This window comes from Nestor notabilis, unplaced genomic scaffold, assembly GCF_000696875.1.
Source record: "Nestor notabilis isolate BGI_N333 unplaced genomic scaffold, ASM69687v1 scaffold2248, whole genome shotgun sequence".
Lineage (NCBI taxonomy): Eukaryota > Metazoa > Chordata > Aves > Psittaciformes > Psittacidae > Nestor > Nestor notabilis.
This window is the reverse complement of record NW_009941303.1, coordinates 35,510-48,517: the sequence shown is the minus strand read 5'-3', so window position 1 is coordinate 48,517 and position 13,008 is coordinate 35,510. Positions and strand designations below refer to the sequence as shown.

Sequence of the window (13,008 nt, the reverse complement as noted above, 5' to 3'; positions counted from 1 at the left end):
CTGAACTGGAGAAAGGAAAATGCAAAAATCTGGTGAAATCCCACTTCTGCCCTTTAATGAATAAAAGTTATTTAAGGAAGACAGAAGTATCTCCCCCAGGTCTCCTAATGTAAAACATAGAGTTTCACTAGATTTTATTCAACTAGATGTCAGTTGTTTCACCCTAGAAGTTTGATAAGTTTAACATTTTGCAACAACTCACAATCTACTTTGGACTCCCCTTACTTATAGTTTAGGTCATATAACTAGGTTAATAATCCAGGGTGATTTTACTCAGTGACTTATAACAAAATTCTTATCCATAAGTTTCTTACCCAAAAGGGTATAGTGTTGGTTCCATTATAGAATAAAATACAAAAATGTTCTTCTCATAATTCAAGTTATCTCAATAATATGAATAAGACTTCATTAAGTTCGGTTTTGTTTTTTGGAGGGTTCAATTGAACAATGAATTAAATCTGCTTCTCTGCTACCTAAGGAATTTGGGTAGCAGATTATTAGGAAACAGATACAGATTCTATTTCTGCATGACTCAAGCTCCTGTATTATCAGTAGTATGTTGAAGGCCAGCTGTAGAGGCAATCTTTATCAGATTTTCAACTCCTTTGTGGTCTTCTTGGAAGGGAACTTTTTTTGTATGTTACTTTTGGCTATATTTTGCAAAGCAACTGGTGTATGCTGAAAGACCTGGCTTTTCTTCCAAAATGTAATCATCTTGCTATTTGGAAAAAGTTATTCTCTGTGTTGATTAGCATGGCACGTGGTGACAGTTGCTAAACTAAGAAGACCAGTAAATCACTTACCGAATTCGGCAAATTCTGTAGATGATGTGTATACTGTTTGAGTGACAGGGATATCTCCAGTGTACATGTGGACATAAAACAAGCATTGCTTGTGGATTGTAGGATAGCAGAGGCTTTGGTGCCACACAATAAAACATGTTTTCCATATAGACTTCAGGTCTCAGGTACTTAGATATTCCTTATTCCTGTTAATACCTGTGCATCTCAAAACGTATCTTCATCAGAAATTTCTAAGAGGTAGGAAACTTCTATTATGCCTGTTATGATATGTGAGGAACCCAAAGTTAGAAGAGAGAGTGATTTGTCAAAGGGAATATAGCTACCCTGTGGGAGGAAGCAACTGAAGCAGTGTCCTAACTTTTGGCACATTCTTCCTCACCTCTATTTTACTTCATTTTGCCTAGAAAAGAGAAGAAGAAGAAAGACAAAAAGGTGAAGAACAAATAAGGCAACAGGAAGAAATTCGAGCAAAAGAGTTGTATCTAAGCCTCAAGCAAGCTCAGCAGCATAGTCAACACAGCGATGATGACCAGGAGTGGGAAGAACAGCGTGAGTAAAATTACCTTCACAGAATTAATGTTTTTCTGAAGGCAAATAAAAGGAGACTGGTAGAATGGAAAACAGTGTTGCTGAAAATCTCTTCTACCTAGAGCAATGCAAAATGCTGTATTTTTTTGCAGGAAAATAGCAGCCTGAGTTCACAAACAGAAGTTACTGTGAGTTTACCAATTTCACATTCTTTCTAAATGAGAATCCATGTCAGTGTGTTATCGAATTTTTTTCATGCACAATGATTGAGATCATTAATTTTTTGTCTAATGTCATTAATTAACAATTTCAGCTAATAGTAATTCTGGACTCAGTTATTTGACAGCTTGTCCTCAGCTGTCTTTGAAGAGGTAAAATCTGTCTTCATCTGTATTTTAATTATTTCCATATGGCAGTGACACACTATATTGCAAAAAATTGCAGTAAATAATATTTAGATTGTTGCCCTGAAAAAAATCATTATGATGATGGTCTCACTATCAAAAGTGCTGTACCTTTTTAGACATCTTGAAATTCTTTATTAATATTGCCATTGTGATTAATTTAAAAAAAAAGTTAGTGATTTTTGAAAGCCTTTAAGGAACAGAACAAATATATTACTACATATATATGTATACACGCATACTGTAGGTAAGTAAAGGTCCATATTATGAGTAAAAAAGACTTAATAGGTTACTGTGAATAAAACGTACATCTGTATCCATCTGGATGTCTGTTGTATAGGTGGCTTTAGAAGTAGGAAATTTGTTTGCAATGAGAATTGTATTTTTTTGTTGGGAGAAGAATATTTTTTATTTCCCACATCTATACTGATTTAATTACTCTGCAGAAGAAGGAAATGTAACAATTAGAAAGTTTTAGCTGATGGGAGGTTATTGTATTGCATATATATAACACAAAGGTTCATCAACTAATACGAAAAATGGAGATATATGCAGCTGATAGTATGTGTTGCATGAAATACCTCATGAAGTAGAAAAAAATATTGCTGTAGTGTTACATATTTCCTGTCAGAAGTAAAAGAAATGTTTCAAAATATGCATTGAGTTTATTTTATGGTTTTATTTATCACTTTAGGAGTACCTGAGAACTGATTACTAGAGTCCTATTACCTGGAATTGGTGTGATAGTGAATCATTTAGTGAATTAAACCTGTATAAGATGCACTGCTGCCATTTTCCAAGATCATAGCAGGCTATGCTCATTTTTGATCAATAAAACCTCTGTATATAACAGTCAATAAAAAGAAGGTAATTATTTCCTGGAGAATTATCTAAATCCATGTGTGTTTATTTGGAAATGAAAACTGTAGCTTTCTATATTTTGAGTGTTTAAAGAGCAGAATGAGTTCGGGAAAAAAAGTAGCCCTTTAGTTTTGTAGAAAACTAGCATCAGCTGGCAACCTAGCACAGAGGATGATATTATGTGCTTTAGTATTTCTTTGGTGGTATATAAGGAAAGAAAATATATTTGCAACCATGTTATTAAAAAAAAACCAACTAACTACCAACCAAACAAACAAAAAAATTGAAATTGGCAATAAACCAAAATACCTTAAACATTACTGTAACTAAATGCTGTAACTTATCCTCTTACTATTTCACTAAAGAGGTAACAGAGGTTTTGAATTATTGCCTCTGTTTTCTTAAGGAATGCTGGTTATGTAGAGAACGGAGATCAGAAATGCAATAGAGGAATTATGGGAGAAGGCAGAGAAGAAAGGAATAAGCTCTGAAAGGTTTTGACCATGATTTCTGTAGTAGCATTCTTGATCTGTTAAAACACTTTCGACTGCATCATACGCTGATGGATATAATCTACCATCAGTATTTTTTCTTGTATAACCTTTGGGGAATTCTGTATGCTCTGAAGGAATTCTATCACCTTTAGACTGTGTGCCTCAATGGCTATAAGCCTGTCTGCTTGTGGTGAAAAGGGTGGCTGACTGCAGTAATTTCAAGCTGTCTAGCCTCGTCACCAATAATAGTGCTGCTGTAGTAAAACAAAAGCTCAGCACCTTCTAGCTGGTAGCACCATAGTTGGGTTTTGCAGCCTACTATAAATTCTGTGCTGCCAGAGTTTATGCTGTTATCAGTAATTGATTTAGCATTAAACTAAGTGCAGACTAATGACTAGAGTGTATCACATCCTTGTTTATCCTCTTATGCTTATCTCAGTGTCTCAATTTATCCCAATTGGTTTGACAGCTTAGAACTGTGTTCCATTAGTAAATGGGTGTGACGACTTAAGATATGAAGATGCAGTGTTTGGTGCCTTATCTGAAACCAGTTCCTGACTGGTTTAGACTATGCCATCAGACTGCATGGAGCTTCCTCAGGAATGTTAACATCTTCCATTTCCTTAACAGAACCCAGAAACCCCAGCAGACAGGCAATAACAAATATTAGGAAGTGGGAACATCTGAAATTGCTATCGAACTATTCCCTCAGGTTCATCAGATTTTTCACTTCTGATTTCAGTTCCAGATTATTTTTTTTTCCCTTTTTATGACAATCCTTTCATTTGGTCTTCAAATATTCCTTTGGGACACAGAGAGGAAATATAGTGAAGTTAGGCAAAGCTATTAACTTGTCATCTTTTCTAAGCAATAAACAAATGCATGAATGTATAAGAGAATTACAAACAGATGTAACATTAACATCTTTTGTATCTACACACCTGCAATGGAAACCATATTGCCCATTAGGAACAAGGCCAGGCTCCTTTGTGTCTTACCTCCTTGAAGTCAGCCCTTCATATTCAACAGTGCTGGGGGGTCAGTACTGAAGAACAGCTATTGTGGAGAGCAAATGTAGCTATGATATTGATGACACTACTAATTTATTTAGTAGATGGAATTTAGAATGTGATGAGGATTCATCTCTCCTCATCACATTATCCCTTAGTTGTTTATTGCCAAGGCAATAAGCAAAGTGTTGCTAATATTAGTTCCTGTTGCTCGGTTCAGTTTGCTTCTGCTGTTTCCCTGATTATGCCAAATAACAATAAAAGCCCATAGAACCACTGTGTTAATTGAAATACGTAATTTTAGTGCTTTTTAATATACTAAATGACAAATGTAGAATAACTTTAGAAATCAGTACTAAACGGAAAAAACAGTGTTGTAAGAGCAATTATACACTTTGATTTCATATAATAGATATACGTTGGGGTGTTTTAGATGGCAGTTGTGAGTTAATATGTGGAACCAAGTATATCAGTTGGCAAATGAGAAGATGAATAGTGGAAAAGGCTGATTCAAAGAGTCCACTGTTCAAAGTTGTTGGGTTGGGGTTTTTTTTTTTTGAAACTAAGAAGTGAGAACTAAGGCTAAGCTTGGATAGAGGAGTGCATATATTCTGACTAGTTTTGGAGCTTTCTACAGGCTGTTCTATTTTGTAGGTTTCTAGAGTATTCAGTAAACAATACTGTATGTCACAGTCTCCAAGTGTGAGACCAATCTCTTTGTGAGAGCAGAAATCTGCGAAACATAATAGGAAAAACTATAGCATAAATATTCATCTGATTGAATATTGCAGAAGGCATTCTGTTAATACACTTAGAACCCCTTGCAAACTGCATCAAACAATGAAGTGCTTAGATATACCATCTGACCAGCTTTACTCATCTCCAAACACAAATTATTCCAGTAAAAATGTAAACAGAGTTGAGTGACTTGATCTATTCTTATGCCTTTCCCAAAGCACCCACTTTTGGTGTCTGTTGGAAATAGGATACCAGGCTGACTCATTATATCTTCTTTTATATTGTTACATTTTTATGTTCTTCTATAAACTATGTCCATGAATTTGTTTTTCTCTGAATTTTAAAGGAATTCATGTTTGTTTGGTGCTTATTTTCCACAGAAATTCAAATGAGTGAGATTACTGGCAGGAGCATTTGATGAAGTGCTGAATTTTGAAGTGAGTAGTCCCCAGTTCAGCTATGCATTGACTAAGAAAGTGCTCAACCTTGAGTATTTGCTCACTGAACTTCAGTAGGTCACAAGGTGTGTTGTTGAATAGGGATGGGATTATTCACATGCTTTCAGATAAGCAGATTGCTGAAATGAAGCCATATCACAGAGTATTTTGGGGAGGTTATTTTCCTGTTAGGAAGGGAGAAAACACCATGTCATTACTATGCGCACTCGCAAAATTTAAAGACTGAATTTTACCTATCAAGTAGTCATTCTGAATTGCTCATAAACAAGCTTCCAAGAATTATTAACAACGGTAAAGCTGAAACAAAATAATTTTTAAATGAGGATGCATATTCATAGCACATGGGTTTCTTTCTGCTTTCATATAGCTCTGACTGTAACTCACAGCTATTCAAAAGCACAAAATAGATTGTACAAAATGGAGAGTTCCTATTCTTGTGTAATCAAGTTCAGCTGTAGCAAAGCATTAATTAATCCTCATCTGTATCAAAGATTTGGTGTTAGAACTTTGCCAGGACTGCTAATAGGGATTTCACAATCCTAAGAGAAAAATATAAAAGGGAATCTTGCTTTTTCACTCAAAAGACCACTTAGGTTAGCACAGAAGAATAGCAGATTCTCTTAAGCTGTTCAAGGAAAACAAGGGGAACTCAGTGAGATCTATAGGATCATAAAAGGTATTCCATATGCAAGCTGTGTGGTTTCTTTTTTGTTGTTAGAGTATGTTCACACTGCAGGTCATGTAGACATGTCTAAGCTGGCCTTAAACTATTTTTTCTAGCAATGATAACCATGTAATCATGACAGCACAGACCTCAGTCTTGATATTTTTACCACCCAGAAGGGTTTGATAACTCATTTTTGGCCTGCTCTACTGCAGCTACAATCACATTGTCACCTAAACAGTTCTCTATAAACCTAAACTGTGTAAACCTAAACTATATAAAGGCATTGCTAAACAATTACAGTGCCATCAGGGTGGAAGAATGCTTAATTTTGTAAGTGCTGAAGGAGGATGCATCTGTCATCGGATTCACCAACACCTGAAGAGAAGACTGGTAGTGGAGATGGAACAACAGGACTGGGCTGAGCTGTAGATTTCCTGCAAACTTGACGAATCAATCAAATTCTTCATTTCGTATCATGTAAATATTTAAAAGTTACAAAACTCTCTCAACTATTTTGTAATAAGAAATATTAAAACTTGATAGTTTGGGAAAAAGTAGTCCAGGTCACTAGCTTCTGATGGCAGAGACTTATTTATTGGCTAGTAAGAATACAGTAAGAATGTCTGTTGAAAAGAGTGTCTGTTGCTGAGGAAAGTGGGGCATGAAGATACCTTGCCTTTTTTACTACCAGGCAGCCTGTACATCAGTAGAAAAGAATCCCAGAAAGCTCCAGGCAGTTTGACCACCATCTGTGACAACCAGTGGCTGGTTTCTAAATGTCTTACCAAGTTGCATTGCACTCATCTTCCTTGATGTCTGATGTTGTTGTAAATGCAAAGTCCACATTTAAAGCAGCCATTACTGAGTGGCTTTACAAATGATAAATCACAGAATTTTTGTAACTAATATACCGGAGCCATTGAAGTAGCGTATTTAGGTGATATTATCTACCCTTAAAAATAACAATCTGTTAGATAAATAGTGAAACCTGTTACTCATATTTTCTGTGCTGTACAGTTGTTTGGTATTGTGTTTAGCTAAAACTACTCTGTATGTAGTTAAGGGAAACTGAAATCCTGCCAGTTATATACACATGAAGCATCTATGACTCATTTTTTATGCTGTGTTGCTAAGCTTTTAGTTCTGTATATCTTGCTACCTATGATAATATAACTCTAAGCTTAAAAGTTGTTTTCCCTCATTTGAGGGTTTTATTTCATTTCATTTTGCTTTGAGCACTTTTATTTCTTGATTCCATTAAACCTTTTCATAATTTGGACAAATCTGTTTATACTTTTGCTTGCTTTAAATCAGGAATGTAAACCAGAGGCGTGCGAACAGCCTAATGAAATGCATCTGTCTGGTTTTATATCATGCCATTCCTAGTCACAGGTACAATCACAGAAGAGTAAGAAATAGTCTGTGCACTTTGTGAATTGGGTACGATCTAAGCCAGGATAGTCATGGCAGGATTGATAATTGTTACTGGAGGCAATAGCTTGCTGCTTTAATATTTGCTTCACTGGATGTTAAAGGTTTGTTTTGCACTGGAATAATTTGCCTGCCTGAAGTTATTTCTATCTCAAAAAAAAAAAAAAAAAAAAAAAAATCATCAAAATGGGGCTCGAAGCACCAGAAAAGAGCTGATAGACGATGAATATTTACAGTACAATTCTTGCAGCATTTAAGATATACCCTTTTGAAGACAGGATTTTTAGTACGTTAGTTTTAAAATGAAGAAGCTTTCGTGAAAGATGCCTGACCTGCAAGGGACAGAGCAGCAGTCTCATTTCAGGTTATGGAAATGCTTAACTCCCTGGTCAGTGCTATTGATAGATGTGTATTAAATCTTCCAGTACAGATTCTGTTTCTTTATATGCAATTTGAGAGACTAAAGTGTGAGACAACCCCATCCATAGCGTCAGTATGCCCTTTCCAATGGCGATTAACTTCTCCATTGTTACTGAACATATTTTTAGACTGCAATTTTCAAGATGGAGACTTCTGTGACCATAAGTACTGTAACAAAGATAGCATAGGCCTTTCAGAAAGAAAGCAACAGTAACAACAGAAAGTGTGACCTACATGTTAGTTTTTATCTAACTGTAAATTTTGAGAATAGCTCCTACAATTTTGGTTATGTGCATAGTTGCAAAGAATTCTTTCTTGAAACATTCTTTCAACATTCTAGTAGTCAACATTCTTTCTTGAAACATAAAACTTGCTGCACTGCCAATGGAAAAGATACCCTGAAGCAGAATTTCTCTTATTACAGCCAAAGCAAGTGTCAGATTTAATTGCACTATGTAGAGGCTCAATTATTGCTAGCAGTCATCAGATCATTGATAGCTCAAGTCTGGCATGCTTTTTCTAATGGTGGGCCTGTATCTGAAGCGTCAGGGAAGTCATCCAGTTAGCCATCTCTTTGGTAGTGCATTGTAATTTCAACGTTCTTAAAATCAGGTCATATAAGGAATAAAAGTAATTCTATTAGGAAAGGTTGGTTGTATGTCTAAAGTCTCTCCTCCTCACCCTTCCCATTCATTCCACCCAGTGCGTCGCTCCAAAGCTGCAGATGAGGAAAGGAGCCACAAAGCACGCAGGGCTCGGGATGAATACCGACGACAATCCTTGCGTGCCATCCAGAAGGGAAGAGTGGCTGGCCTAAGTAATTTGTTCCAGGGGGCAAGCCTGAATAACGATCAGGAAATAAAACTGAACAACAACAGTGCAAGTCCCTTGCAGCCTCTCTCTGCAGCATCCAGGTTGGTTTGTACACAAGTCAGAGATAATTTATGTTGAATTGATGCCTCTCCAATCCTCACCATTTCAACAAGCTCTTCTTCAATTGTTGGAAATTCTCAGTCTTGCTCTTTCACCACAACAAGAAAAAGAATATTTAAAGAAAAATTAAAACAGATGAATGCTTAATGTAAACCAAATGCCATTTATTTTTCAGACAGATGTGTTAGAGTTCACGCAGAGAGAGATGGATCTTTCAAAAGTCGGTATTAAATTAGTGTGCAGGGCTGTGATATGGAGAAGTCAAATGGACAAATTCTTAGGCAAGTCCTAACTCTGCCCACTGCTTCACAGCTCTTTGAAAAATTTTACAGACAGCTGCCATACTCCTAAGTCTCAGGGGGTTCAAGTTTTTATTTCAGGAAAAATCAAGTATCTTTGGAGTTTATTATTCTTTCACCTGACTATTTAGGGGGTGCCGCGAATTGCAGAGGGGAAGAATCTGAACTGGCAGATGGGTGCTAGAGAGTTGACTAATCACTCTACTCTTTTCCTGGGTATTTCTTATACCAGTAATTTGGCTTCATGTGATGACAAAGGCAATGTGAGCACTGGCACGATGGTAGCATTAAATGCTAAAAAAACATAATAAAATAATCCCAACAACCAATATCCAAGATCAGAAAGGAAAGAGTGCCATTACATTATTTTTTAATTTACCAGTCATTGTAGCACCAGTGAGAATCGTTTGGAAATGTATTTTGAGTAGTTCTTTGCTCTACTGTGCTGAGGCACAGAAACTCTCCTGTAACAGCAACCAAAACTCCCAGTTTGAGGACCAATCAGAATTTCACTCTTGGAGAGAGCAGGAATTTAAAGGTACCATCAAATCAACTTGTCAAAGGAATTATCTTATTATTTGTCCAAACTACTGAAAGTCGTCTTCAAATTGAAGTAGAAAAAGCACTAGTAAAAGTGGCAGATTTTGAAAAGGCAGTCTATAACTTTGGCCTGAAGTTCTGAGGATGTGAGGTGAGGTTATTTACTATAGAATTTGGTGGTGCTAGATGTGATCCTTTTCAAAATGGGCATGAAAAAAAGCTGAAAAATATTCTGATCATTCTCCAGCTCATGTTCAGTACTACTTATCTCTTTCTAAGCTATGTTTATACTACAAAAACCAGACAATATTTGTTTTTGTTATCTCTTAAGGCTCCTCTTTGTTTGCCCATGACTTGATTTTGAAGGTATCAAGAAAATAAATGTTTCTTTAATAGTGAATATACATAAATGTGTATAATTCAGTTTCTCACACCTAATGCTGGTATGTTTGAGCAGGAACAGATGTGTATCTAAAATTTTACTTTGCCAGTGACCTGAGAGGTCAAGGAAGAGATGCACAATATGTTGTTATTTACCAGTAGTCTGAGACAGATATTTTTGCCTCAAGGGAATGTGGGTTCAGTGTTGTGTCTCTCAAGTTTTTCAGCATGAAGCGTAGCTTCTTTAGTTTTTGCCTTGACTTTTCTTTTAAGTCACTAGAAAATAGTATTCTTCTATTTTTACTTAAGATCTTTCTTTCTTATAACTTCTATATAGTTTAGAAAGGTTCCATTCATTTTTTTTCTTTTCTGTCTTATTTTGCTGAATGTTTTGTAAATGTGTAAAAAATAGATTAATATTTCTATTGTCCCTTGGTTTTGCATACTGCTTATTCTCTTATGACTCTTTTCTGTAATTACTTGCCTTTCAATGCAGTAACATCTGGGAGCGTCCTTCTAGACCCTTTTCCCAAGATGTCATCATTCGCTGGTTCAAAGAAGAGCAGATCCCTCGACGTGCTGGGTTTGAGAGGAACACCAACAGGATTGCTCAATGGTTTCATGGTAATACACTGATCGTTAATTTCTTTTAAAATAGAGCTGTAAGCATACACTTAGGAAATAAATCCTGCCAGCTTTCATCACAAAAAGGAACATCTACTTGGCATCGTGAAACATGGTGCCTGTTAAAACAAGATTTTTGCATCATTCCTATTATTAGCATATGATTTTCCAGTTTTCTTTTTTCTGATTAAGTACAGTAGTTTGTGATTCATATTGCCAAAGTTTGGGTTTTTTTCAGGAATATTTTGGCCCAAATATATTTGCCGTTTAAGAGCAAGCGTATCAGGACCAATGATGCAGGCAGTTTTTTGTTTTCTTACAGAAGACGGTGTGGTTTTCTTCTGAGAGACAAACTGATTAAAATTTCATATGTGGACATTTTCCAAAAGTATTTTCAACCATGATCTTTCTGTGTCACCAGTTGTAAATGTTTTTCCTGCTCATGCAAAATTCACATCCATATAAATCGGCATAAGTAATGACGAACGTAATTCATGCCTTAAGTTTAGAAGGCATCTGGGCTTGTGCAGTCTAATTTCTGTGGTTTAGGGTTAATATGTTAATCACAGCAAGAACCGAAGAATTGGTGATCTTTCTTTAGTTTCTCAGATCATGCTGCTCGTATCTTAAGAAACTGTGACTATCCAATGGCATTTATGAAAGTGAGGAAAGTACCTCCTCTTACTCACAGAGCCTGACAAAGATAATTAAGATAGATCCCAAACACAAAGCTATGGGGTTTTATTTGCAGAGATCCACATGAATGCTTCTTTGTACCTATTTGCTGATTAGCTGGTTTAGCTTCTGCAGCCCCAATCAGATTCATCATAACCCTTAGTGAACAACTCATGTGCCTTGTAACTCCTCTGGAGTGGTGGAAACTGAACATCAGGTTGTTACAGATGCAGTAAGCAGTGATCGGTAGTGTTATGCACTATGTTACATTTTGTAATGTAGACAAACTTTGGGGCAAGACAAATAAATGAAAAATCCAGAGCAAAAAACAAACCAAAGCCCCCTTCATTGAATTTGCCTCTAATTTGGTGAGGTGGGAAGGGGAAGGCAACCAAAAAACCTTTTGATCAGCCAAAAATCTTTTTTGTCTATTCTTTATTATTCATTCAAATATAGATTCTGGTGACTATTGTATAAGCCTACTTAGGATCTTCTATGTGTTGTTGTTTTGTATGGTATTCAGGAAAACAGGACATTATAGATGTTTTTTGTGTATGAATAAAATACAGCAGACTATATCTGACTTGTATAAGAAATTGCCAATACAAATGAAAGCCATTCTGCAAAGCCCAGAATTACAGCTAACCACTCTACCCAATGTAGCAATTATGAAATCATCATTTGGTTATGTGGATGTTTCTGTGGAAAGAACTGCTGCCTAGTATTTAATGTTTTCTAGTGTTATGATGACAGGTTCTTAAAACCTCAAGCATCTCTCAAAACAGGTCCTTCACATCCTCGAATAACTTCTATATTTTGTTATATTCCAGTTTTGGACCATAAAATGGGAATATAATATTCTGCCTCATGTTAAAAGCTTTTTGAATGCAATACACTAAGAGATCTATTATAGCCATACCAAAAAAGTAGCTATTAATTTATTGCAGAATTACATGGTTTTGCCAAGGTCAACAGACCTCTGCTTGCTTGCTTTGAGTGTCAGGTTGTTCAGCTTCTTAGCTAAAGTTTAGCATTAGCTGATTCACTGTCTTCAAATTGTACTTTGGACATACGATATTTTCTCATTACACAGAGACGAAGGTCTGCGACAGATGTGTTTAGCTAAAATAACAAAGTCCAAATAATAATGCGAAAATGTCTTTAACCTCATATATTTGGCATATTTGCCACATTAAGTCATCAAACTGATCTGGATTCTGTTTTGAAATACATACTGTCTAGGGCATTTGAATGGTATGCGAAACAGGGTAACCTATGGCATACTTAATGTACCTGAAGTTTTCCTTTCACCTTCATTTGAAGAATCAGTACAAAATATTTCATTTGAAGTGGTAAAATCTGTAATAAAGAAAATTCTTTTTCAAATCTGCACATTTTCTTCCTTACTCACAAAATGTTACTTCTTAAATCAATATTAGCTTCAACTTTATCCATATTTGTCTCTTGAAATTATCATCAGTTATCTGAACTCCACTGAGAGATGTTTTTAGCTCATTTTGAATAGGCTTTACTGTTTTCTTGATAAATAATTAACATGTTAAAGACAAATACTGTAATGTTCAGATGAATTTTAGGTGTAATGTTGGCAGTGTTTGAGTACTAGGTCCCTGCCACCAACTGTATTGTTTACCCTTTCAGTACAGGATGATTTTTTTAAGTTGGTAAAGAAGAACATTTTAAATATCTATTTTTAAGTGTTATTCATGACTTAAAAAAGTGCC

At 35.7% G+C, this 13,008-nt stretch overlaps 1 protein-coding gene across 2 annotated transcripts in view; it reads left to right on the top strand.

The window, feature by feature from the left end:
- The window catches only part of SH2D4B (SH2 domain containing 4B), a 60,329-nt gene that overhangs the window by 21,772 nt on the left and 25,549 nt on the right, over positions 1-13,008 (top strand). For both annotated transcript variants that reach the window (XM_010020797.1, XM_010020796.1), the window contains exons 4-6: positions 1,208-1,352; positions 8,518-8,728; positions 10,464-10,591. In XM_010020797.1, the coding sequence (XP_010019099.1) occupies positions 1,208-1,352; positions 8,518-8,728; positions 10,464-10,591 (484 nt within the window). The remainder of the gene's footprint in view (positions 1-1,207; positions 1,353-8,517; positions 8,729-10,463; positions 10,592-13,008) is intronic.